The sequence below is a fragment of the Sander lucioperca genome, chromosome 11 (genome assembly GCF_008315115.2).
Source record: "Sander lucioperca isolate FBNREF2018 chromosome 11, SLUC_FBN_1.2, whole genome shotgun sequence".
Lineage (NCBI taxonomy): Eukaryota > Metazoa > Chordata > Actinopteri > Perciformes > Percidae > Sander > Sander lucioperca.
The window spans coordinates 5,571,879-5,599,594 of NC_050183.1; the positions used below are offsets into that span (position 1 = coordinate 5,571,879).

Genomic DNA, 27,716 nt, shown 5'->3' on the forward strand with positions numbered 1-27,716 from the left:
GAATTGAGTGCGGTCTACAGCAAACATTGAGTGCTACATTATTTTTTTTCTTTAATCCAGGGCTTGTATGCAATCTACCAATCATGAATCAACGCATATGTTGGCACTTGCTGTAACAGAACTTTTTATTTTAAGTAAAACCAATTAAGTTGCTTTTACTCATAGCATCTCAAAATGTAATAAACTATCAGCATTTCCACTGTTTATGAATACGACTCATTCATTAAGTCACAGTTAGGACACTGAAACACATGCTGCTCAGCGAGTTCAACCAGTAAAATGGAGAGGGTCAGGCCTCAAATAACCTTCAAGAAATGCCTTAAGGCTTCTTTAGGTTATTTATATACCACAATTTCCACTTTTATTTCCAGAATGTCACCGAACCATAAAGATGACACACTGTCTACCTGTAGTGCAGGTTTTAAGCTTTTCCAAGAAAGACAAACTGCCCACAGCAGCCAAGAAGACATTGTGTTATCTTCAGCTGCATACTCTTCCTCCAGCCACTGACCTGCTGAAACTTTTGGCCCAGAGCAAATCTACATAGCAAAGGCAACAAAAGATACTTATATTTTAAATTGAGCCCGAGTTGGCTGACACCCACGGTCATCTGAATGTTGCATAATGTCTTACTCACCTGTTCCCAGTATTGACACAGGTAATACTGGTCAATATTCACACAAGTATACTCTGCACCTCAGCAATACAAAACAAAAAGGTACCCATTGAAAAAACCAGTTTGAACTACGGGTACAGACCTCCAGCTGTTTGTGCAAATATTAACTACACTAATTCAAGACTATTGAGAAAAGAAAGCCGTTCCATATACAGTAACTGCTGTACAAGCATGTGTTTCTCATTTATTTCAGTAGGAACAGATACACAAGTATACATTCACTGAAAGCATAAGGTAATTTGCAACATTTGTGTTTCGATTTTTTTTTTTAATGAAAAATACTTGATCCAGGACCAATTATTTCATCTCTTTATCTTGGACTCGTCTCATACTCAATCATGTGCTCAGTGTATTTATAGTGAAATAATTTCCGTTTGCATAGTGTCGGGTAGTCTTTTATTGTCAACATTTTTTATAAATCATGCCAGTCAAGGAAAGTACAGAGTTACACCCATCATCTGAGAACGGCTGACTGGATCTGGTTCACCAACATACCTGACATACTGAGGCCTTGTCTGCATGTGGCAACACCACTGCCATGCCCTCAGTGGGATATGTCACAACCAAACAACTGGGAGCTATACCTCCGTAACCAGAAAAGTTGCTGCTGCTGTTGGGAGCTTAAAAAGTTTTTAAATCGGACAGGATATCTATTACGCTCCTGGTGGCTTTAGTATCTGGGTTTTTAAAATAACATGCTCTTCAGATGAGACATCCAATATTTGGCCGGTAGCTTGTCATTTCCAATGCAGCTTTAACACAGACACATTCTACAATGACGATGCAGGTGTTGGCAATGCTTTCCAGACAGCCGACCTCAGCAGTGTTCCAAGCTGGCATCCGTTTGGCTGTCAATTTCTTTACAAACATAAGACATTTATCGAAAGCAGAGATCAATGTTGTACCTCAGCCTGCAAACTGCAGTCAATCTCAAACAGAAACAATCCATCCAAACCTCCAGTGTGGCACCTCTCTTCTTTGGTCTCGGATGCACATTATTACACACACGACCAGAAACAATGACTGAAATTTTTAAGCACAAATTCCCAGGCAAAGTTTCCAGCTGTGCGGGTAACAGAAACACTGTAAAACAATTCTGCGAAGAGAAAAAAATAAGTTATTGTTTTGTATATCAACAGTTAGTGCGTCATTATTAGGCCCACACGTTTGAGCGTGCTCTTATTTTAGGCCTACTGGCTGCATCACAAAATACACACAACAATATAGATCACAACTACAAGCAAATACTGATTCGTGTTCTCTAACTCGTTTAATGTTAGTTTATTCATTTGACTCATCGCTGTGTGCCGACACTCTCATTCCGCAGCCCCAACAGGTGTTTGCGCCATTACGAGCAGGACTGCTTGTTAACAGTGTTGCAAAACTGCAAAAATAGAACAATATATACTGACAGGTTATTGAACTCACCTGTCATCCAATCATTCACGGTGCACGAGAGTGATGAACGAGCTGCTGCATTCACCGAGTGAGTGAAATCAACTCTGAGAACTGAATGTCTTCTCGCTGAATGTCTGAACGTCTCTCACCTGGCAGGTAAAAAGGTGAGTGCAGCTGTCTATCAACTGCTGCACGCCGTGTTGAGACACGAAGACACACCCACTACGAGAGAGAGAGAGAGAGAGAGCGAGAGAGCTACTACCAATTACCCTACATACTGGAGGTTTCTGTCATACATATTATATATTATTATATATATTATATAAATATTTACTGGAGGTTAAATGTAAATCCTTCGCAGAGAGAAAAAAAGCATGCGCTTCCGCCACATGACTAAAGGAAAAAGCACAAGTAATTTTATTCAGTGCGTACACACACACTCTCTCTCTCTCTCTCTCTCTCTCTCTCTCTCTCTCTCTCTCTCTCTCTCTCTCTCTCTCTCTCTCTCTCTCTCTCTCTCTCTCTCTCTCTCTCTCTCTCTCTCGGCCTGATGAAGCCTGGGGCGCATCTTCAGGAAAAACCGGTTGAGGTAGAACTATTTTGTCAGACGCTCAACTGATCCAACCCTCAATAGAGGAACGTTAAGCTGTCTTTTTTTTGGGTGGGAGGGAATCATTACAGCAGTTAAAAATGTAAATCACAGAAACGAAAGATTTTGTGAGGCTATTGCCTTCATTTCCGGGTTTTTTTTTTTTTTTATACACTAATCCTACACAGACAGGATTGCATGATTAGAGTTGCCTCTGTAGCCACACCTTCAGCATCTTCTTTTCCTAAATTACTAAATCTCTATCCACTTTGCATTTGCAGAATAGAGCTTGTGGTCTAACATGAGTCTGTGAATACATTTAGTAAATTCCGATCACTTGATATGAGGTAGCCCATAATATCAATGCGAGAAGCATGACACTTATATTTGTGGTCATATGCATAATGGGCATCTCATCTATACACTTTTTAACTTTCCCCTTCTCAAAACTTCTTGTAATCAAGTGTAGAATGACTCTCTCACAGCCCTTGACGAGTGGTTGTCATATTGTAAAGGTTGAAATAAAGCTGCATAAAGGTAGGGGCTCCTGAATGCTGGCATGTTGACAAAAGCAAACATTCATAGAGAGGTGTATAAATTAAGCAGGCCGTTGGCCCTGAGGCGCTCTGTGCTGTGCCTGATGCAGGAATGACATCGGACTGGTTCAGAGAAGCACCAAGGCCCATCTTTGCAGGGAGTCACCCTTGTGTGCCTGCCAAGGCAATCCTCAGGTGCTTTGTTATAGCTTGCACAAAAGGACACAGTACTACTGAATTTATTTTAGGTTCTTGATCAATTGGTACAGTTGCAGTTTTAAGCAAAAGGCCATATAAACCCCTAAAGAGATTGGATATAAGAAATACAATATGTCTTATTGTTTTATTATTATATATTATATCTTATTGGCCTGGTTAAGCTTTTGGCAGCTTTTATGTACCTCACAGGTTTGACACAACTAACTTTTGAAAGGCTTGAAAATATGTTGCATTTTGTTCATTTGTAAGAGTACCGGTGCATAATGAGGACCACAGCCCCTAACCTTCCTGTTCAGGGGAATACATGCTGTTAAAATGCTGAAAATGTTGTGTTCAAATACATTGCTTCCCTGACCTTAGAGGACCCTAAGGTCAGGAAAAACCTGCACCAACTTTGATTTTACATGTTTAATGTAAAACATGTCTCTCTCTGTCAGAATTTATCATGATTTTTTTGTGCACTTTCCATGCACCTTACATCATTTTATTCTGCCTTAAAAGTTACTAAGAAGATTGCCTACCCTCTGGTGAGTTTGTATTTTTAATATTCTTCTGGTAACACATTTTATGAATGCCTGAACTGAGTAAAATACCCACCAACCAACAAGCATAAAAAATACATAAAGTCAATACACTTTTTGTTTTTTTAAAGATTATTTTTTGGGCTTTTCCGCCTTTATTTTGACAGGACAGCTAGGTGAAAAAGTGGAGAGAGAGGGGGCAGACACAGGAAATTGTCACAGGTCAGCTTCAAACCCTGGACCTCTGCGTCGAGGCATAAGCCTCAAAGTATATGTGCGCCTACTCTACCCACTGACCAACCCAGCCATGAGGCAGTTATTCTACACAGTAAATAAAAGTCAAAACTACTACACAATGTCAAAAGCACACTAACAACACTTGCCTTGTTTGTATTTGTAAAACCAGGCGATGTGATTTTGCGGAAATGCACATGTGTACTGTAGCCTATATATAGTACCAGAGCGTTTGCATTGAAACACCTACTGGACTGTAGCCATCCTTAATGTTATTAGTTACACCATTGTTTGACAAGGCAAACCTTCCTTATGTGAGAAAGGCTTACTGGCAAGTGAGAATGAGATAATGTCACTACATTAATTAAAAGAACCGAGTAAGAATGGCTGTTTCTGTACAGTCAAAACTTTACTTGTTTGAGTGACTTGGTTACACATTGATTAATTGACTGTTTGTACAACATTGCAAGTATTGCAGTATACGTATTGCAAATATGGTATAGATACTACATGTATATATTATTTGTGTAAATAATAATATAGTTGTAAATAAATGACCAAAACTATAAACTACTACACTGACACTGAAGTCAGTAACAGGTGTCTTATTGTGTCCTGAGTCACACCTGCTCCTGGTGGTTGTTCTGCTCAGAAAGGCCACTAGATAGCGACATCCTCACACATTTTCCTGTAGGCCTATAAGAGCTTCACCAGCACTTTGCAAGTTGCGTAACTGTCTATGGGCTTTGCTAATGTAGGGTTTGCTTGATCTAGGTTTGAGGACATTTTTTCAACTAGCATCAGTTGGCTGCTGTCCCCTTTGAGAAATGTATTTTTGGACATTATAGAAAGCCACATGACTTTAACCTACTTTCGATTCCGTCTTCTCTACTTAGCAACTTAGAAAAATAAATATGTGGGTGTAATTAACTCCAATGATTCACTGCCACAACTGAGATTACACTGAAACTCCTCCCAATATCGACTTCCTCCTTTTGTGTGAGGATGATGGGAAGCATAAGGCAGCACTTGCTAAAGAACTGCCTACAGAAATCTAGAGAGGTCAGACAATGAGAAAGAGGGGACCTCCATCCTTTACCTCTGTGGCAGGAAAAGTCATTTTACAGGGAACTATGATGATACTATATAATTTTACTGTAAATTAGATGCACTTGTTTTCCAATGAAACCTGTCTGCTATAGTAATTTAGCTAGTGTTGACTTTACTGTGTAACCACTGAACTCTTCAAAAGGGCTCAGTCAACATTTGGTCGGCATTTGTATATCCACTGTGCTTATTACCGCCCAGTTCTGCTGTAATCTAATCAATAAAAATAAAAAAAAATGAAAATTGAGTTAAATTTGACAGGAGTGCATCACCCATAATTGAAAGTTGTAAATCGATGTGTAGAAAGTCATGCTCCAATTCCCAAAAGGACAACTTTGAGTGTGTCTGTGTTAAGTATTTGTTTTGTGATCTTTACTTCCTGCCAAGGCTGATAGATGTGATAGAAGATGAAAGAATAGCTTAGATACCTTAAGAGGGAAAACTGGTTTGGTCACTTGTGCGTAAACAACAGCTTTCACAGCTCGTTGCATAAAAAAAACGGCTAAAAGATTTTGTGTTGCATCTGCAGTTTAGCAATCCTGCTCCCATTTAATTAATAGTAATGCTGTTACCCCAACACATTGTAGCTTCGTACCACAGCACAAAACAAGGCACTGGCCACAAAGTTTTGACAGAAAACAATTAAGAGTTTACAACTGATCTCAAAGGACTAGTTTCCTGAGAAAAACAACCTGCACTGTGCCTTTATAAGCACCACATTTTCACTTATGTGGCCATTTCATATCCACATAAACACCCAGACATTTATTTGTTACAGGAAACCTGCCTGCTGATTTTTGATAAAGACTGGAACAACTGCCTCTTTCTTTGTTTGGAAGGTCAATTCAGGAAATGTTTTTGTATGTGATTTTTAGTCAGTTTTACCTTTTTTTTTTAAATGTACATGTTTATAATTTCATTTTAGCCCTTTTCATTGGCTAAAGTTTGTCGTCATTTTGAGGATACAGGCAAGGCAGTTTTATTTGTATAGCACATTTCAGCAACAGGGCAATTCAAAGTGCTTTACATAAGACATTAAAGAGCAGTTAAAAACGATAAAAAATTACAAACAGATAAAATACAAGAATAAAAGTTACAGTGCAGTATAAGAAATTAACAATTATTTAAAGAAAGGCAACATAGGTCTTCAGCCTTGATTTAAAAGAACTGAGAGTTCTGGTGGACCTGCAGTTTTCTGGGAGTTTGCTCCAGATATGTGGAGCATAAAAAGTGAACGCTGCTTCTCCCTGTTTTGTTCTGACTCTGGGGACAGCAAGCAGACCTGTCCCAGACGACCTGAGAGGTCTGGGTGGTTCATAGTGTAGTAGCAGCTCAGAAATGTATTTCGGCCCTAAACTGTTTAGTAATTTATAAACCAGCAAAAGTATTTTGAAATAAATTCTTTGAGGCACTAGAAGCCAGTGTAAAGACTTCAGAACTGGAGTAATGTGATCCACTTTCTTGGTCAGTTGCAGCTGTCTGATTGATTTTTTAGGGAGACCTGTAAAGACTCCGTTACAGTAGTCAAGTCTACTGAAGATAAAAGCATGGACAAGTTTTTCCAAATCCTGCTGAGATATAAGTCCTTTAACCCTTGATATATTCTTAAAGGTCCTATGACATGCTGCTTTTTGGATGCTTCTATATAAACCTTAGTGGTCCCCTAATACTGTATCTGAAGTCTCTTTCCCGAAATTCAGCCTTGGTGCAGAATTACAGCCACTAGAGCCAGTCCCACAATGAGCTGTGATGTATGTAGCTTTAAATGCTATTGAGGAAGAGAGGGGGGGGCAAGGTGGAGGGTGGGGGTGTGGCCTTAACCAACTGCCACTTTGCTTGTTTGCAAGCCATGATGTCTCTCGGTACAGATCCATTTGTCCGACACGACTGAAGTGTGGTGTCGCGACGTCATACATCCATGGTTGATGCTCCATGCCCTTGACCGGCAGCATATTGGACGAACGCCTGACATGGGTTTGGCTTCTCGAGAATTTCAACAGAGTGTCATGGCGGCTTGTTGAGAATACGATCTGGTATTTTACGAAAATAGTTCACCGAAACGTGTTTCTGAAAACATTTTAAGCGAAAAATAGGCCATGCAGTTGCTGAATCTGTCTTTATTTCAGATCAACAAAGGTCAGTTTAAAAGATTTTCGTCTACTTCTACTGGATAGTCGCGTCGCGTTCAACGGATTCATTTGCATAAAGATGGGCATCGGTCAGCTTTTGGACGTGCAGCATTTTTTCAAATGCAGCGCCGCCTTCCTGGAATGCTTTGCGTGCACGTTGAAGTCACTAGACGTCACCCATAGGAATAGAGTGGAGCGCGGCGCGATAGAAGCGTTGCACGCTCAAATGGATCTGTACCATCTCTCTTTCTCATGGGTGGGCCAAATTCTCTGGGCGGGCAAAGCAGAGAAAGGGGAGGTAACCTTGCGAGATTCCAGATCGGCCCATCTGAGCTTTCATTTTCTCAAAGGCAGAGCAGGATACCCAGAGCTTGGTTTACACCTATTGCCATTTCTAGCCACTGGGGGACCATAGGCCGACTAGGGGAACTCACATTAATGTTAAAAAAAACCTCATAAAGTGAAATTTTCATGCCATAGACCTTTAAGGGACATAATTCCTCTACATAATGCCTATGCTAACATGCTGATGCTAAGCAGGAGTAATGTTTACAGTGATCACCATCTTAGTTTAGCGTGTTAGCATTCTAACATTTGCTAATTAGTGATTAACACAAAGTGCAGTTGAGGCTGATGGGAATGCCAAATAGTTTTGCAAGTATTTAATCACAAACCAAAGTGTTTAACCATTTTGACCAGATGATGGTGCTAGATGAAACCTCAGGGGATCACTAAAGTTACTACAGTTCATCTTCTGGTAACCAGTATATGTCTGTACAAACCTTTACAACAGTCAATTTGATAGTTGTTGTGATATTGCAGTCCGGACCAAAGATGTGGACTGACCCACCAACATTTCCATCCCTACAAATTAATTTGTCTTTGTCCCAATTGTACGGCAGTTTAGATTTATGTTGATATCCATGATTTATTTAATATGTTTACTACTGTAAACAGTCTTTAGGGTAAGAATTTGTAAAGATTTCATAATTTGTTGATCATACTATGAACATGTTTTGTGTGTGTGTGTGTGTGTGTGTGTGTGTGTGTGTGTGTGTGTGTGTGTGTGTGTGTGTGTGTGTGTGTGTGTGTGTGTGTGTGTGGGTGTGTGTGGGTGTGTGTATGAGACTCTGACTCTACATGACTGTCTATAGGGTGTATCCACTGATGAGGCGGCATGATCATAGTCATGCTGACTAACTTTTCCATAATATGAACTGTCACACACTGTGACCCCTCCCTCATTTTAAAAAGTGTCATACTTAATGTTATAGACTAAAGTACACCCACACACACTCTGTGACCTCTTCAACTTTTGATTTACATAATTTGTGTTCGGAGATTCATGGGAAACAGCTTTTTTTGGCAGCTAAATGGGAATGTGAAGGCCTAATTCAATTTTGGTTGCAAATATTGTAACAAATGCCTACGACACAATGATTCAAGAAGATTTCCAGCCGTGTCCGTTATTATGATTCAAAGTATTGTCCATACAGTATTTTAGCATCAAACTGATTTTAAATAGACATTTTTTTGCAGTTGCTTTGTCCTTGTGCTTGTATCACAAACCCCAAAATAATCAGACTTTCTTTGATGTATTCGGCTTAACTAAGACTGTTCAACAACTGGCCCAGTTCACTGGGATTTTTCACTTAAACTATGATCACAGTTGCATGAATAAGGAAGGGTTTGTAACAAACAAGTACCTGCAGAAATTACATGCAACATCAACAGATCAATTACACTTTTAACCATATTAAACATCAGATATCAGATAACACATTGGTCTTTGTGGTAAAATTAGTTTGTTTCAGTGACTAGAAACAATATTCAGCAGGGTACAGGATACACGGAACGCAGGCAGTGGTGCATTAGTGACCACAAGAAGGTCCTTAGTTCAAATCCAGGGATATGAACTAAGGACTTTGTGGCCTTTTTTTAATGAATTTTGTGTGTTCTTTCTGTGCCTAAGTGAGTTTCCTGCCTCATTCCAAAGATATGCAAGTTTGGTGAAATGGTAACTTTAAATTGCCCGTAGGTGTGAGTGTTTGTTAGGTACCCTTTGCCCAATGTGAACTGGGATAGGCTCCAGCCACCTTCGACCCTGTAAAGAATAAGCAGGTACAGATAGTAAATGAAAAAATGGCAATTAAATCATGAAATGAGAATCATTAAAACATTGGGGCTTGGTCTTTAATTTTTTTGTTTTAGCCTCTTCTGTGTACTTAGTGACAGAGAAGAACATGAGGTGTCCGGTGGCTGAATGATTAAGACACATCATATAACCACAATGTCTCTGGTTAAATTCCAACAGGGCACCTTAGTTGCATATTACACCCCCTCTCGCTCTCTCTCTCTTTGCATGTCCTGTATGTATATGTACTATCACAAAATAAAGGCAAAATGGAGTGAGCTAAGCATCCTTAAAGCTTGAACACAGGATTTGGCCTTTGAAGTTTTTACTGGAAGCAATTATGAAGCTGTGTACAACAGGTTCAATGTTAGAAATTCAAACTGAGAAAGATAGTTATACCATAAACATGAGGTAGGCCAATTGCATTGCATTGTTTTTCTGATGTGTTAAAAGAACATCACATAAGCAGCATAAGCTTTTAAAAACACTTTTCACATTTTCAGCCCCTTCCTGTAAAGTGGTGATACATTTCTCATGAAATCCTCCCAGGATGGGAATCAATTGAAGGTATATGGGAAGGTACAGCTGATATACAAACCCCATGTTGTGGGAGGAGAGACTGCTGGAATGAGACAGGATGGCATCTTTTCTACATAGATCTCTGGTACTGAACAAGTTATAAAAGGAAGTCTGTTTTTATTCAGACAGAGGTCATGTGGTTTAATAACTTTTTATGGTACATTTTAGCCATTTTAACAGTTGATAAATGTTTGTTTTGCTACACAAGAGAATCACAGGGAAATGTCCTGATATTATCATTAACCATCTGGTTGTGTCATGCAGCCTGCAAACATACAGCAGGAATTCCTTGGAAATAAAGTTTGACCCGAGCAGACCTTTAAAGTGATATTAAACAATAGCTGTGAAAAAATGAAATAAATAAACTTAGTGCCTGTGAGGGAGCGATACATAATGAATTGTTTTAGGTAAATTCAGACGGGTGCTGTGACTTTAATTGCCGCACAATGTTTTGATGGAGGCGTATTCCAGGAAAGGGTGGACACTGATCCCATCTAACAGGCAAATGCAGAGTGTTTACAAACTGGCATCCCCTTCACCAAATATGGTAAAATAATTTGGTAATTGTGTGGGTAAAATGAAGACCATTTGTATATGTAAACACAAGCTTGCTGCTTTAGTTTGCTGAGCAAAGGAATGACAATTGAGCAATTGAGGTGAAAAGTCTTTTACTGAAGTTTTTGTCAGTTTGTTTCTTGTGTTGTTGCTGTTGTTGCTGTTGTTGTTGTTGTTGTTGTTGTTGTACTGACATTTACATTAAACTCAATGTGTAATGATAGACACTTGTTGCATAAGGCTCTCTCCTAAAGTGAGTGATTTGATTAAAAGTGGCTATGTGTTACTTTCAGTTTGTGTTGATTCTAGCGGCCACTTTGGACAAAAGTGGTAGTGTTTTTACCACACCTGCTGTCGTGAAGATCTTTTCTTTACGATGCTGTATTGCCCACTGTAGATTACTGAGTTAGCGTTACTGGGAGGTCATACAGTTGCAATGATTATTTTACTCAGACAGAAAATCATTCATTTACAATAAGAACATACGTTACATGAATCATTTACAATCCCGTAATTGTCTCCATCTGTTGAAAGCCCGACCGAGAGTGACTCAGATTTCGCCCGTCGTCTGTCACGTTCCCTTTTACCTTTTAGTTGTTCTTTGTTTAATTTCCTGCTTTTCTGTCATGGCCCTGCCCCAGTATCAGCAATAACTACCACAGATAAGCCTATAAAGAAATCTCCTGCCACCTTTTACCTGGCTGGATACAATAACACAGGCTTTTCCGTTTCTGTGACCGAAATCTGTGACCCAACAGAATGTTTGCTCTCTAGCGCCGTCTACCTGCCGTAAATCGTTTTGCGACTTTGCTGGAAAAATCAGACCTGGGCAGAGGCATTAATAAAAACTATATAAAAATAGCGTTCTTTTCACTGTAAGTCTCGATTGCTACTATTATACTGCTATTGTTACAGGTCATTTATGATCATCAGATGAAAAATTACACTGTTTCAGAAACATTTAAAAGTTACATATAGTAACTTTAACACAATGTATACAATGTGTTCATCAGCTCTACATGCCGGGTGTATGAGTCCTTCTTGGTAGTCAAAACTAATGGGGCCAGCGAAGCTGCAAGTGGGAACCATGTGAGCAATGATGACTTGTTAAAAACCTTTCCTTCATTTGCCACTCAAATTTGCACACAGGTTTTACTCCACATAACCACTGGATGCCCGCCATAGAAAAAGGGAGCCAATGGACACACTTTGTGGTATTAATGTTACTTACTTAACTGAGGCTATGTTGAGAAATGTTGATTCAACTATAAGAACGTTTGTGATCGTGTGAGATTCAGACTGTTTCTTCAGTTGTAATACGATTGTGAGTATAAACATCAGATTGCAAGTGTTGCTTACAGGCTGCAGTAACTGTCTCTGACTGACAAGGTAAGTTGAAAGTGATTTTTGATAAAGACTGGAACAACTGCCTCTTTCTTTGTTTGGAAGGTCACTTCAGGGATTTTGTTTTGTGTGTGATTTTTAGTCATTTACTTTTTTTATTAAAATGTACGTGTTTATAATTAAATTTTAGCCCTTTTCATTGGCTAAAGTTTGTCCTCTATCATTTTGAGGATACAGACATAATTCCTCTATATAATGGTAAGTTGAAAGTGTCAGCTCATCTTTTTAGTTAATTTGTATGTCGGGTAGGCTATATGTTTTTTTCTTGATGTTCTGATTTGGAGTGATTTTAATCTAGATTTTATTGTTGATTATACATTTTGTATTTTATGTCTGAATATGATGGTATTATGATTATGGCACCTGGACTCCTGCATCAATGCTGTCTTTACATCAAGGACCACAATGGAAATACGTCTTGGACTTTATTGTGTTATCCTTGAGATGTGTGTGACCGGGGGTTCTCTCTCTTATTGTGTCAAGTTAACTAAAATACACGACACTTTAAAGGGGAAAGGCAATCATTTCACAACCTAAACTTACTGGTGTTGAATCACATTTTATTTCTTCAGTATAGTCTGTATTTACCGCAATGTATTAACTGATAAGACTTCGATCAGAAAATCTTCCCATCATCCACTGCAGATGGAGGAGAGATCTCATGCGTCACGCGCCTTGGACTTTAAATAGAGGCTGCAGGGAGCGCATGTAGCATACTGTATAACGGTCTGTAAGAGCAGTCAACTACTGGCTTCAACGATTTCTACTCGCGTTTAGATTTTTGTTTCCAAACAAGTTATCAGACTTTTTTTAATTCATTGATCTCTTCCCGCTCTGCTGTTATCTGGATAACATGGCCAGCTCGGGACTTCAGCTCCTCGGTTACTTCCTCGCACTGATCGGTCTCGCGGCCACTGTTGCCGCTACTCTGATGGTTGAATGGAAGAAGCAGTACCAGGGCAAAACTTACCGCATCTATGAGGGCTTGTGGATGAGCTGCAGTGGCAATGAGAGAACAACCTGTGAATTCCACCAGTACCTATTGAAGCTGCCACGTAAGTTTTTTTATTTTTTTTTATTTATCGCATCTGCATCTCCTCTAAAAACCAGACGCTGCTTGTTGAGATACCTTCCACTGACAAAGAGTTACTATAATTAGCCTGATGTGCGTCTTTGTCGTGTAAGCTCTTAGGAATGACCTCATCTCTCTTTATGGCATGTCTGATATTCATATAGGAGTTTGTTTTTTCATTCTTTTAGAATTAAGGTACTGCCAATTTTGTAGAATAATATTCTTCATTTCAGCTTTATTTATAAGGTTAAGCCTACAGGGTTAACCAGAACAAGACTGCACATATAACACAATAATATGAGTATTATGTAATCTCTTATAGAAAGCAGAGATCTGTCCAAAAACCACAGATTGTATCCATGATAGGTTTACTGTACAGTATGTACCAACATGTAACCCTTCTGCTCCTCTAGCTGAGGTCCAGGCTACCAGGGCCGTGATGCTGGTCAGCATCTTCCTCTCCTTTGTGGCGCTGATGGTCTCCACTGTGGGAATGAAGTGCACCCGCTTCATGGACGGCAAAGCTGAGTTCAAATCCACAGTAGCTATGATTGGAGGAATCATGTTCCTGATTGCAGGTGTGTTCAGCGGCAGCAGAACCTGACAGGCTTTCACAGCCACTCAGAATGGATAATGTGTCAAATATAATGTGCTTATAATGTTCCCATACATTATATTTTTTAATTTGACCTTTAACTAGGAAAGCTTCATTGAGATTTAAAATCTGTCTGTTTTCTACTGGCCAAGATAGGCAACAATAACAGTGACAAACAACACAAGAAAGATATCCCACAAAACCAAAATTAAACAATTAAGCGATTATAAAAACCAGGACATTTCTAATACAATCATATAAAAGATTTCATTCTGTAAACGACCTAACTGGCACTTTCAAAACAGCCCAAGAGCTGTTTAAAACCATAGAAATAAATAACTAAGACCGAGGCAAAACAATAACTAAATGAGAATAAAACGTCAAGACTCTAAACTACCGCAAGTCATCAACAGCCACCAGAGAGAGCACCCAGTTTGTGCAGCAACGTGAGCAGAAATATCATCAGCACATAAGAAAAATTGAGCACCTATATTAGGTTAGTAGAAAGATATTGCCTTAATCATTTCATAATTGAAACCTCATGAAGTTCTATGAAGTAATCCCCAGAAAATGTAGTTCTTCTGTTTATTCTCCATCTCTACTATTTAATCCTCCCTAAAACGATAAGCAAACTGCACACACATATTCAGTAAACGCAGTGTCTTAAAAAAAAGATAGCAGGATCTAAATAAACACTGATGAAAAATATGATGTGTTTTCTTGTTTCAGGTTTATTGACGGTGACCATGACCTCCTGGTATGTCAAAAAGATTGTCCAGATATCCTATGAATCCCATAGCCTGCAGAGGTACACACACACACACACACACACACACACACACATAGTTGATTCTGTACATACATCTAAACGTGTGTGTGTGTGTGTGTGTGTGTGTGTTTTCTCTGCAGCGCTGAGTTTGGTAATGCCGTCTTTGTCAGCTGGGCTGGCAGCCTCTTCACTATGGCTGGAGGGGCTTTCCTAAGCTGTCGGAGATGCTCGGGGTCCCAGACCGGGTCCATCAGCTCCAACCACCTCCTCCCCACCACACACCCTAAGTCAAACTACGTTTAGTGGAGGAGAGCAGGGGAGAGGCCCTGATACAGTAATTTCAGCGGTGAATTTACAAACTGGAGCAGGTTGTGTTTTTACGATGTGGAAATGTCCCACTGCAGGATTATGAATACTACCTATCGAACATGAACACAGTTACCAGGATCAGGATTACACACACGATCAGGCTGTTTGTACTGACTTTAAATCCCAGTTTATAGCTTGAGCTTTTCTATTTTAACACAACACTTGTGTTTGTTTGTTATGGCGTCAGTCACTGCCGTAGTTTCTGCTGCTCTCAGCTGTTGGTTTGTTTTTTCATTCAGAGAAATAAAAGGAAGGATTACATTTTTTAATAATTTCAAAAATTCTAACTACATATTATTATATCAATTCTTTCAGGTCTACTGTAAATGTCCTGAACTTTGTCAGCCTGTTTGTGTAAGTATGTAATCATAAAGTTACTCTTCATAACTAGCAATGAAGAACACTTGATTTAATAGTTTATTCAGACATAAAGTTTTGACACTCTGTTGGCAAGATTTCTGTACATTGTATTGCTCTTCAAATTCACACTGGTGTTAATATAATGTTTGTGTATGTTAATTATATGACTAAAGTTTTATGTTCTTGTATTATTTTCATCTCTTTTTAAAATTGTTATCCAACACATTATATGGCAGTTTGAAAGACATTTTGAAATAAATCAAATGTTTTGGTTTTCTTTACTTGGGTTTACCTTACGTTCTATTATATCACATACAGTGTTACACTTGATTTTTTTTTGTGTAGAACTCAATAAATCACTGCTGACGTGGTAAATACTTGTCATTCTAATTTATACTATAATCATAATGTGATTATATATTTGCATGTGTGTTCGTTTAGTCAGTCCCTCTTTGAAACGTTATGTTTTAAACACTCAAACATTGGTTTTTGATGCAAGCAGAATCTTTGGACTCAACGGAAGGTTTGTTCTTATCAGGACAAGTGAAGGTTTTAGGCAAATTATGTGACATATTCTCTGTTTTCTCTGTCACTCATGACACTGGATTAATGTTTTGCTTAAGACCCCTTCTTTCTTAAATTACTCTTTATACTCAAATTCTGACTACTAGGGTGCAGTCCAAATCAGTGAATGATTCCCTTGCCTAACATGAGCAGTGTCATGGTCAGTGGTGAAAGAAGTACTCAGAACCTTAAAGTATTATACCACACTGTAGACATTTACAGAAATATCCACATCAACATGTACTCAAAGTACTAAAAGTAAACACTCATTATGTAGAATGACTAACGGTGCTCCAGTAATGAGAGTTTTCCTGACACTCAATCCCTTTCCTTCCTCTCATATCTGCTGTCGCTTTACCCTCTACATACTGTATTCACTGAAATCTGGTATCACAGCTGCTTCCATAGTGAGCTGGATTGGAAGGGGAGTAAGAATTTCTATATAAACCGAGCTGAGATTCAGTGTTATGAAATCTTCCCTAGGAAAAAGGAGTGCTGCCTCAAACCCAGTAGATGTACTTTTGACATTCTGTTACAAAAGAATACAAAAGACGAGACAACTACACAAGAGAAAAGATTACCTAAAATAAATAAATCAAGTATGAGGGGATTAACTCCTTGCTTGGTAAAATGATTTGATCCTTTGAAGATATTAATTGCAGAAGAATTTGATGCACAGGTAATCCATCCTGAACAGAGTCAAACTGAAACAAGAAACAGCCTCATTCTTTAGTGGAAACACAAATAGCAGGAGAATGTGTTGTGTCCTCGGCGGATGCCAACTAATGTAGGAATCTCTCATGGGACTGGCCCCCTGCTGCCCAGACACTTCCTGAAATCTCAGAGAAGAAGTGGAAGTAAAAACAAGGATATTTTTAGTTTTTAAAACTGATTACTGACTGCAACAACCACAAAGGTAAACAACGAAGTGAGCGATCTACATCTTACCGTAATATTATTTACTTACAGATCATTTTGGCCCATCATATCATAAAATTAATAAAGTCTGTTCATAATGAAATCTTCAGGACTAAAAGACAGCAGACTGAACAAAAACACATGTGGGTGGATCTATGTTTCTTGTAGTAATTTTATTATAGCAGCAGTTTATTCTGCAGTAACACCTGCAGTACAATCCAGTACAACAGTCCTACAATAAAATGCTACAAGTGTGAGTCGTTGATTCAACTCTCCTGTTTCCTGTTATTTTGTGCATTTATTGTAGGTGTTTTGGACTTCTACAATATGGACGTTGTACAAACACGTAGAGCCATTCATACTGAGGTGTCGTTTGCTTTAATGTGTTTTCTTTCTTATCCATTATACCCTGTACCTTTTTCACATTCAAACACTGCTGTTATCTTTGCAAATAGAAACACAAATGTCCTTACTGTAAAGAAGTTAAAACCTCAGCAGTATCAAAATCTTTTTTGAACAGGGAGGATTTTGTGATCCTCCCACACATTCACTTACTCACTTAGTTTATTTAGAAATGGTGCACACAGCACAAACTGGAATTTAGATCATAGAGGTGGATTTTAGTAAAAGGTTGAGTGACTATTCGGGATGCCAGTAAAGTGTATTTTAATGCAAGTTTATGTTGCTGAGAATGACATGTACCGCCCTCTAGTGGTCTATTTCAAATGTAGTAGCTTTTACATTCTGTTTTTTACATTCCATTTAAAAATGTTTAGCTTGATGTGATAATTAAAACTAATTAAGATTAAAACAAATACTTGGGATAATTCCTATATTTATATACACCAAACAAGAGTTCGGAGTATTCGGCCTTCTTGGAGACCTTGAGTGGAGTCCTGTATGGAGCTCCAGTGGGGGACTCCATAGTTCTGCTGGGGGACTTCAACGTGCACGTGGGCAATGATGGAGACACATGGAGAGGTGTGATTGGGAGGAACGGCCTCCTTGATCTAAACCAGAGTGGTTGTTTGTTGTTGGACTTCTGTGCTAGTCATGGATTGTCTATAACGAACACCATGTTCGAACGTAGGGATGCTCATAAGTGTACTTGGTACCAGAGCACCCTAGGCCAAAGGTCAATGATCGATTTTATAATCGTTTCATCTGATCTGAGGCCGTATGTTTTGGACACTCGGGTGAAGAGAGGGGCAGAGCTGTCAACCGATCACCATCTGGTGGTGAGTTGGGTCAGAGGGTGGGGGAAGACTCTGGACAGACCTGGTAAGCCCAAATGGGTAGTGCGGGTAAATTGGGAACGTCTGGAGGAGGCCCCTGTCCGACAAACTTTCAACTCACATCTCCGGCGGAGCTTTTCATGCATCCCTGTGGAGGCTGGGGGCATTGAACCCGAGTGGACAATGTTCAAAGTTTCCATTGCTGAAGCTGAGGCGAGGAGCTGTGGTCTTAGGGTCTTAGGTGCCTCAAGGGACGGTAACCCACGAACACCGTGGTGGACACCGGTGGTCAGGGAAGCCGTCCGACTGAAGAAGGAGTCTTTCCGGGATATGTTATCCCAGAGGACTCCGGAGGCAGTTGCAAGGTATCGAAGGGCCCGAAGGGCTGCAGCCTCTGCCATGAAAGAGGCAAAGCAGCGAGTGTAGGAGAAGTTCGGAGAAGACATGGAGAAGGACTTTCGGTCAGCACCAAGGTGCTTCTGGAAAACCGTTTGCCACCTCAGGAGGGGGAAGCGGGGAACCATCCAAGCTGTGTACAGTAAGGATGGGATGCTGTTTACCTCAACTGAGGAGGTAATAGGGCGGTGGAAGGAGCACTTTGAGGAACTCCTAAATCCGACTAATACGCCCTCTATGGTAGAGGCAGAGCTGGAGGATGATGGGGGATTGTCGTCAATTTCCCTGGTGGAAGTTGCTGAGTTAGTTAAACAACTCCACAGTGGCAAAGCCCCAGGGATTGATGAGATCCGTCCAGAAATGCTTAAAGCTCTGGGTGTGGAGGGGTTGTCTTGGTTGACACGCCTCTTCAACATTGCGTGGAAGTCTGGGACAGTGCCTAAGGAGTGGCAGACCGGGGTGGTGGTTCCCCTTTTCAAAAAGGGGGACCAGAGGGTGTGTGCCAATTACAGGGGTATCACACTTCTCAGCCTCCCCGGTAAAGTCTACTCCCAAGGTGCTGGAAAGGAGGGTTCGGTCGATAGTCGAACCTCAGGTTGAAGAGGAACAATGGGGATTCCATCCTGGTCGTGGAACAATGGACCAGATCTTTACTCTCGCAAGGATCCTGGAGGGAGCCTAGGAGTATGCCCAACCAGTCTACATGTGTTTCGTGGATCTGGAGAAGGCGCATGACCGGGTTCCCCGGGAGATACTGTGGGAGGTGCTGCGGGAGTATGGGGTGAGGGGGTCCCTTCTCAGGGCCATCCAATCTCTGTACGACCAAGGCGAGAGCTGTGTCCGGGTTCTCGGCAGTAAGTCGGACTCGTTTCAGGTGAGAGTTGGCCTCAGCATGGTTCTCAGCAGGAAACCGATGGAGTGCCTTCTCCAGGTAGGGAATGAGTCCTTACCCCAAGTGAAGGAGTTCAAGTACCTTGGGGTCTTGTTCGCGAGTGAGCGGACAATGGAGCGGGAGATTGGTCGGAGAATCGGCGCAGCGGGTGCGGTATTACATTCAATTTATCGCACCGTTGTGACGAAAAGAGAGCTGAGCCAGAAGGCAAAGCTCTCAATCTACCGGTCAGTTTTCGTTCCTACCCTCACCTATGGTCATGAAGGCTGGGTCATGACCGAAAGAACAAGATCCAGGGTACAAGCGGCCGAAATGGGTTTCCTCAGGAGGGTGGCTGGCGTCTCCCTTAGAGATAGGGTGAGAAGCTCAGTCATCCGTGAGGAGCTCGGAGTAGAGCTGCTGCTCCTTCGCGTCGAAAGGAGCCAGTTGAGGTGGTTCGGGCATCTGGTAAGGATGCCCCCTGGGCGCCTCCCTAGGGAGGTGTTCCAGGCACGTTCAGCTGGGAGGAGGCCTAGGGGAAGACCCAGGACTAGGTGGAGGGATTATATCTCCAACCTGGCCTGGGAACGCCTCGGGATCCCCCAGTCGGAGCTGGTTAATGTGGCTCGGGAAAGGGAAGTTTGGGGTCCCCTGCTGGAACTGCTACCCCCGCGACCCGATACCGGATAAGCGGACGAAGATGGATGGATGGGATAATTCCCACGTAACATTTGTCTACACTTGCAGCTTACAGTATCTACTGTGTATGTGAATGTTAGTGGATTCACAGAAGTGATTTTACCGGCTTGGGTACATACCATCACCTCTGTAGTTTCAAGGAGTATTGGGTTAGCAGTTGCTCAACATGTCGATGTATTATTTATTTATTTAAGATTTGTGTGTGTGTGTGTGTGTCTGTGTGCCAGGGGCATAGCACAAAATTCTGGGCCCTGTAGAAAGGCGTTTTCTATTGGCCCCTCCCCGCTCCACAGCTATTCATTCTAGCATCTTTTTGGGCCCTCCTCATATAAGGTCCCCTTTCCTCCCGGAGTCCGACGCCCCTGTGTGTGTCTTTGTGTTTGTCTTACATTTGTCTGAAGAGCGAGAGGTTGGTTTTAAAACAGATGGGTGATTAAACTACTTATAACTGAAATAGCCTCCAGAGGGAGACAGTCTCCTTTAAGTGGATTGTGTCTGACTCTCACACTAAACCCCCTAAACGAAATAAACTGCCAGAAAACAAGACAGCAAGTATTTGTACATATACAGTATATCTCACCATCATGTGAAAAACAAACACTGAAAGTATCTACATAACCTATTTTGTATTGCTTTGTTTACCAGGGATAGGGCACATTAATAAACAAACGCTATTTTCATCTGTAGTCTCTGGACAGATGTTACAAATCCATCCCCCCCAAAAACAACATAAGATTAAAATGACAAAGTTGTTGACTTAATATCCTCGCGCCATTTTCTTGGAAAACACATAAAAAGCATAAAGCTTCATTCATTAATGGGCCGATCTCAATAGAACGTTTTATTAATCTAATCAAATAGTTTTAAACATAGACATTTTTGTCTATGAAGAAAACTCTCTTTTTAGTAGGCTATTTGATGCCGTTGTTTTAACAGAAGAACTTTTCTTTATCAGGCATCTTTGTAGTCACTTGATCAGCCTGAGACGGAACCCACACTTTTATCTTCAATCCTCAAAACTGCAGTGGAACCTTTGGAGATTTAATATTTTTCTTATATTGATTAACAGATAATTAAAGAAATGTGTGGTGAAATGACGTGAAGTAAAAGTATTGCTGGTGTTTGTGGCGACCCATGGGACTCCCTGAAGGACCCTTGAGGGTCCCCGCTCGGCTGCTCCAGCAGCCTGGAAGGAAAGCTGTGATTGTAGCTTGGCCATTCATGTCTTGGAGGGGAGGAGTTAGCAGAGCCAGAGAAGGGTCATAACAAAATGTGTGTCCCCGACTGACTAAACCAACATTATTTCCGCCCTGGTCCGGTGCCGTCCTGAGTATCTCTGTGAGGAGCTTTTTAAATGGACTCTAAAACGAGTCGAAGCTGGTTGTTGTTGTGACTGACAGCCGCTCGGTCTGCTCTCCGCCGGTCTCTCCTCACTGTCTGAACCGAAGCAGAGGATGGATGGAAACTTTTCACCGGCTGCTATCTTCTCAGTAGTCCTGCTCACCGTCGTGTTGTCATCCTCAACAGCTTTCCTGGAGCCTTGCGACCTTTTATATGACAAAGCGGTGCAGGCATTCTCCAACGGGGACTATACAAATGTGGTGAGCTACATGGAGGGAGCGCTCAGCAGCTACACAGAAGTCCGGCACACTAAAGTCCGGTGCCGGTTGAGGTGCCAGGACCAGCATCCTTTTGATGAAACCTTCTCGGACATGCGCTTCACCGACGTGCTGCTCAGGAGAGCGGCGTGTATGAACACATGCATCGAGGAGAAACTTGGCACTCAGTCTGTGCATAAAATCAGCGAGGATGTAGTGCAAGACTTCCACAGGAGGATCCCCTACAACTATCTTCAACTGGCTTATCAGAAGGTAAAGGGGGGGGGGGGTTGTCTCTGCATGGGAAGTAGCAGAGTAAACTAGCTCTGAATGAGCACTACTGTGCTCTACTCAGCGGGGAATTATTTATTTATTTATTTATTTACCTGCTACAGCTACAGCATCAGCAACTGTTGCTGCTACCCGGGCAACTGATACAGAGGGATCAGATAAGAGGTCAGCTGCACGTACAGCACACATGTAGAAAACAAATGTTGCCCCTGGGGATTCAATGGTGTGGCTACTTTACTAGAAGCCTACACTCAGTATTTGTAGCTACATCCAAAATTTGCCATAATACACATGTGCCAGTACCTCACTCCTGTGCAATACATCTTTGTCCTACATGGGACATAGGCTGCTATAGCCTATTTGTTACAAAACAATTCAGTTTTTTTTTCAGGTCCCGATAAAAGTTAAACATGTTGACCTATTAATCTAACTAGAATTACATTTTCTATAAAGAATACATTAAACATACATAGAGCAAAACATACACTACCAGTCAAAAGTTTGGGGTCACTTATAAATTTTCATTCCACTCCATTCCAGACAGAATACCAGCTGAGATCAGTTGCATTGTTTTTTTAATCAGGGCAGCAGTTTTCATATTACATCATGTGTTTACATAATTGCAAAAGGGTTCTCGACTGTTGTAGACAGAAGTGGCTGAAGAAACGCCACCAACGACCACATCTCTGCCATATATGCCGTTACTGATAACAGTGTGGTAAGCCAATAATGGTGGCCTGCTGATAATAGCTATCAATCTAACTCTTTGCAGAAACCTAAATAATAAACAAACTTTGTCTTAGTTCTTTAAAAGTTAATTTTATGTAAAAGTGACATTTTCAGTCTTGACAGCAGCAATATGCAACAGTGTGATGTAACATGCAATACATGCCTCTGTGTGCATGTATCACACTCGTGATGTCAAGGCCCAGCGGCCTGATTACAGCAGTGACTCGACAGATGTCTGTGCACTTGCTTCAGTCCTTTGTTTACAACCACGCTTTGGTTTTTATGGCTCCTCTGTGTGCAGTCAGTTATTTTTGAGTAAATGTTTGTGGATTTTTTTTTTCTCCAACTTTTTCTTTCTCTTTACGGCTTCATCCCACATCCACAGTGGTAGCAACACACTAGTGTATAACTTAAGATCTACTTAAAAGTGCAGTCAGATAATAGATAACGTGTGCTTTTGCATTATTGCAACTCCTAAACTGCCACTATATTCCTCAATCTCTACACATTAGAAATCTTTGTTATTCGCTCTACATTCATATAAATTTCCAGAGCAGCATTTCCCATGAGGTTGTTCTCTTGCCTGGGACAATGTTGAGCGCTCTGCGTGGGAAAAATCCAAGAGACGGATAAAACAGGAGAGCTGGGAACAAAGTGTAATTGCTGATTCAGACTCTGATGTACTATATTTGTCCCTGATGAGTGAGTGAGTTTGATGTGTCTGTTGAATATTTGCCATCAGTTTCGTATTGGTAGCATCACAAATGTATGAACATCTCCCATGTGATGGCTATTTTGTATTCAAAGCACCTTATTTAGAAAGAGTTAGAAAACCCCCCTTATGAAGTGATCTGTTCATTAGTTTGACTGCAGGTGTGTGCTAGCATGTTTTGTGTGGAAGAAAAAAACCTGTAACAGGAACATCCTGAATGTCTCCCAACCTCCCTTTATGCTGACTATTATTGTGGACTTCCGACAGATGAAAAGAGTGGAACTTGAGCTTTACAAACACTGCATTCAACAGGCAGGCATACAATAAAATGTGTGACTGAAACAATGATACAATGATTCCTGCAGGGAAATTGTCTTTCTGCATCCGTCCCTCAAACAGCATGGTCAGGGTCAACTTCAGGACACTTGCAGTTTAGTGTGACTATCATACAGCGGTGACTACATGTTAGTATGTACAAATAATTAACTTAGGCTATGGTTGAGTATTATTCAACATTTTACCTTCATGTGAGTAAGAGAGAGGCATTTTAACCCAGTTGGAGCTCAGCTAGGAAGCTGGCACCATCTCCTCACATGAACCTAAGACCCAGTCGACTTCCACTTTTGCTGACTGCAGACCAGCTCCACATGCCAGGGTGATGACACACAGCTTCCACCGCTCAGAAGTGGTGGGAAGTGAATCCACCCTGTTACTGTCTGCTGGGCAAATGGTTTCTCCGTTTTTTTCTGAATCAGCAGAGAAAAAGCTGATGTGATCCTCTCATAAAATCGCACGCTCCGGTCTAGACATGAGCATAGACATAGCCTTACACACAGATCCTCGCCCAGCTGTAAAAATATTACTAATCTTTTGCGAATAGAATTATGATTTCTCTAACATCTGTTTAGATAAGTGGCACATTTAGTTTTTTTCTCTCTCACAACAAAGCAGAAACTCTCATGAATGTTTTAGCAGATCTTTATTTCGGCCTCCTCTGTCTCCTAGCGTGTTGACGTCTTTCTGAACTGAGTACACAGGAGCACATCAAGGCAGAGAGCTCTGATGTTAATCTTACCACAGGTAAGGAGAGGCCCAGCTGGAGCGTTCCCATTGGCCAGGCTGATCAGAACACATCAGACCAGTCAATGTGTACATATGCACATTAGCATCTGAATCTTGTGTGTGTGTGTGTGTGTGTGTGTGTGTGTGTGTGTGTGTGCACCCTCACGTGTGTGTTAGTATGGGGGTATTTGGTGGTGTTTGTGAAAATAAATAACATTCCTGCACATTCCAGCGTCACACTCCCTCCTCCTGACAGCCTCTGGCACAATGCTGCCATTGGGCCTGTAAAGGCTCCACAGTCACCAACTGTTCTCACTCAGGCTGCTGCGTATGTCCCCAGCTCGCCCATCATTTAGCCTGGCAAATATTTTATTTTCCTGTTGTGGTCTGTTTGCTTTTCTAAAAAAAGAGAGGTATTTCAGGTATTAAAGGGAGACTTCTGTATCTGCCATTGGGCTGGACCCTGATGGCCTCCAGTGATCTCTGGCTCTGGCTACAGCTCTTGCTACAGTTGCCCAACTGCAGAGGGATCAAAGGCCCTGAACTGCCCGAGGGACAAGAAAAGATCCTATCTCCAGCCTCTATATCCTTAATCCGATACATCTCACAGCGCTGCCGATCCAAGAAGTGATTGTGAAAGAAGGGCTCATGATTGCTGCTCTGTGAATTTATCAATGTTTATTCAGATTAGGGCTGCACGATATGAGGAAAAGCTGCGATGTGCGATAACATTGTTTAATATTGCGATGACGATATGACTTGCGATAAATATTCAAATGTGAATGTTAGCTATACTGTTCCCATGTCTTAGTGCTTTAATAGGTTCTTTGCGAACCTAAACATTGAATAGCCTATTCCCACTGAATAAAGAAATCAAATAGATAATTTTTGCATGCTTTTATTGAACAAATTACACATAAATGAGGCATTATAACTATAAGAAATTAACGTTCGACGAAAATCTTTTAAACTGACCTTTGTTGATCTGAAAAGAAGACAGATTCAGCTGCATGGCCTATTTCTCGCTTAAAATGTTTTCAGAAACACGTTTCGGTGAACTATTTTAGTACAATATGAGATCGTATTCTGAACGAGACACCATGACAGTCTGGCTGTGAATTTCCGGAGAAAAAAGAACCACGTGACGCGTTCGTCCAATCAGCTGCCGGTTTTCATTTTCTGTGAAATAATTAGACTGTTAATGGAAACAATACAGAGCAGCGCCGCCTGCTGCTATGGAGACGTATTACGCTTCGCGTCGTCTCAGTGTGTAAACTGTTTTCCCTTATTCATCGTGTCAGGCTGTCTGTTGCGATGTGTTCATCGCGCTAGTTCATATCGCGATGACGATGAAAATTCGATGTATCGTTCAGCCCTAATTCAGATTATGGAAAAATTTGTGAAAATCAGATAAAAACCACAATACAAATATCCAAAGACAAAGTTGGTTGTAAAAATACTACATGAGTTGCAAACACTGTAACATTTATTTTTCTATTTAGATAGACTCTTGCGCATAAATAGTAGCTAATTTGCATTTTCATAATTTTTTCTTTTCATTTTCTCATCCTGAAAGCCTTTTACTATTGCAGGACTTTTTAGGTGCATATGGGCTTTAAATCCTAGTGAAAATCTCTTCAAACTGTCATTACTTTCGAATAATCTGGGTATCTTTCTTTGAAAATAAGTTAAAAATTATGAGCTATAGGTATAAGCTCTTACATTTCACAACCTACTAGTTGGTCAGTCATTACAAACTTCCATCCAAATATTTAGGAGCGTGAATGCAGTGCCCAAGGACAGCTAGACACACACTGTTGTCATCTAGTGTGTGCATTTGTGCTCACCTCACATTACATCTCACATAACCAGACCATAATTAGGTTTGTTTGACAGCTCACATTACAAGACTGCCAACAAATATATAATTTGTAATAAGGATTCTCTATGTTCCAGACGAGTTAGGGGAGATTTTGATACAGCAATCCATAATGACCCTGTTAACGTGCTCATCCTGTTTAACCCCACTTGTGAGGCCAGACAAGACATTTGGAGCCACCGATGTAAATGTAGCGTCAATGTTGAGGACCAAGGATTTACAAGCCCCATGCCGAAAGTTGCAAATACAAGAGGACTAGGATTTGACACACACAAGGCATTTCTTTTAATTGCACTGACCTCATAGAGAAGTCTTGGGAACTTGGGACACAACTATACCATCTTCATTTTGTTTTGAGAACTTCCCTGTGTCTCCCAGCATGATGTTAAAAGGTGACAGTAGGTCAGGACAGTCTCTGAAGCCTGCTGATGTTGTGAGCCTCTTCTCGAATTTTCTCTTTAAAGTTCAACCGATTTATAATTCCACTGTGAATGTGATGATTTGATTACAACACAGCAGGCAGTTTGTGGCTCAAGTACAGCCCCCCTTAGATTGCCTTTTGATGGCTACTTGGTGGGATGAAATCTGCTGGCTTGGTTTTGATTACGGGTTTGGTGGTGTGTTTGTGTGGTAATGATCGCAAGGCTTTTGGTACATTCTTGCTGTGATTTATTTTATATTTTCTTTCTAGCTTATTGGGAGCAATTGGCAGAATTAGCCAAACACACAGCTGCAGCATGGGGGGACATGTCTGTTTCCAGCTTAAACCCCAGCGAGGAATGTTGGACGTAGAGAACATTTTAGTGGAAAATTAAGAGATTTTGTACAGACAGAGCTCATAGCAGTGAGTGTATGTGCACTAGATGAGAATCACAGATGATGTTATTGTCATCTGCAGCAGATAATAAGAGTATTGAAGGGTTTTAGAAGGGGAGAGTGAGCTCTGTCTTTGGATTGGATAATGCAAGCAGTAACGCTGCCATTTGCTCAGAGACAGGCAGGTTGTTCGCCGCCAAGTCAGATTTATGTGTTTGATGTATCGGCAGGGTCGTTTTGCGGTTATCCTGTTTGCAAAGCGACTGTGAGCGGGACAAAGAGTAGTGCAAGAGCAGATTAAATTGTAGGAAAAACATATGCTCAAATGAAGGAAATGCAGACTGCGATTCAAAGGTCTATTTAGAGTTTGTGATACCTAAAGTTGCTCAGCATGAAACCATAATATTTTGTAGCAAGTCCATCTTCAACTCAAGTAAGTGTTTCAATTCAATACTTTAAATAAATACTTTTTAAACATTTTGGGACTTGGAGTATCTGCTGGTTGCATGGCAACCTCATGGTGATGACTAGACTCCAGCGCCCGGCCAAGAAATAGTCCTGCACTTAACTCCACGTAGAACAACAACATGTTGTTTTCACACAGATTCCTGTACAGATGTTGGAGATACAGCAAATGAGACACAGCATTTTAATTTTTGAGCTTTAAAAGGTAGGCAAATTTTATTACATTTAGACAGGG

The 27,716-nt window shown here is 40.9% G+C and overlaps 2 protein-coding genes and 3 long non-coding RNA genes across 5 annotated transcripts in view; 3 read left to right on the forward strand and 2 right to left on the reverse strand.

The window, feature by feature from the left end:
- Positions 1-946: 946 nt before the first annotated feature.
- On the reverse strand, positions 947-2,190 carry LOC118496252. Its single transcript, XR_004898784.1, has 2 exons — positions 2,105-2,190; positions 947-1,772 (listed from the first exon to the last, which is right to left on the reverse strand). It is a non-coding gene; the product is annotated as an uncharacterized LOC118496252 (long non-coding RNA).
- Positions 2,191-12,777: 10,587 nt separating this feature from the next.
- Positions 12,778-15,621, forward strand: LOC116055319 (claudin-19). The gene is made up of 4 exons (XM_031307244.2): positions 12,778-13,136; positions 13,567-13,731; positions 14,478-14,556; positions 14,658-15,621. Exons 1-4 carry the CDS (start codon positions 12,935-12,937, stop codon positions 14,818-14,820), a joined length of 609 nt encoding a protein of 202 aa, XP_031163104.1. The 5' UTR covers positions 12,778-12,934; the 3' UTR covers positions 14,821-15,621.
- Positions 15,622-17,050: 1,429 nt separating this feature from the next.
- LOC116055320 lies at positions 17,051-20,238 on the forward strand. Its single transcript, XR_004106261.2, has 3 exons — positions 17,051-17,061; positions 19,542-19,548; positions 20,157-20,238. It is a non-coding gene; the product is annotated as an uncharacterized LOC116055320 (long non-coding RNA).
- Positions 20,239-20,557: 319 nt separating this feature from the next.
- On the reverse strand, positions 20,558-21,112 carry LOC118496262. Its single transcript, XR_004898805.1, has 2 exons — positions 21,028-21,112; positions 20,558-20,960 (listed from the first exon to the last, which is right to left on the reverse strand). It is a non-coding gene; the product is annotated as an uncharacterized LOC118496262 (long non-coding RNA).
- Positions 21,113-21,160: 48 nt separating this feature from the next.
- Positions 21,161-27,716, forward strand: part of p3h2 (prolyl 3-hydroxylase 2) — a 58,898-nt gene continuing 52,342 nt past the window's right edge. Inside the window, exon 1 of the mRNA XM_031307243.2 lies at positions 21,161-21,800. Coding sequence (XP_031163103.1) covers positions 21,384-21,800 — 417 coding nt within the window. The 5' untranslated portion in view covers positions 21,161-21,383. The remainder of the gene's footprint in view (positions 21,801-27,716) is intronic.

Excerpts from the sequence above, each read along its gene's own strand:
- LOC116055319 (XM_031307244.2), top strand. The coding sequence starts at position 12,935 with ATGGCCAGCTCGGGACTTCAGCTCCTCGGTTACTTCCTCGCACTGATC. Across the intron at positions 13,137-13,566 it reads GTACCTATTGAAGCTGCCAC|CTGAGGTCCAGGCTACCAGG; the intron begins GTAAGTTTTTTT and ends CTGCTCCTCTAG. Across the intron at positions 14,557-14,657 it reads GAATCCCATAGCCTGCAGAG|CGCTGAGTTTGGTAATGCCG; the intron begins GTACACACACAC and ends TTTTCTCTGCAG.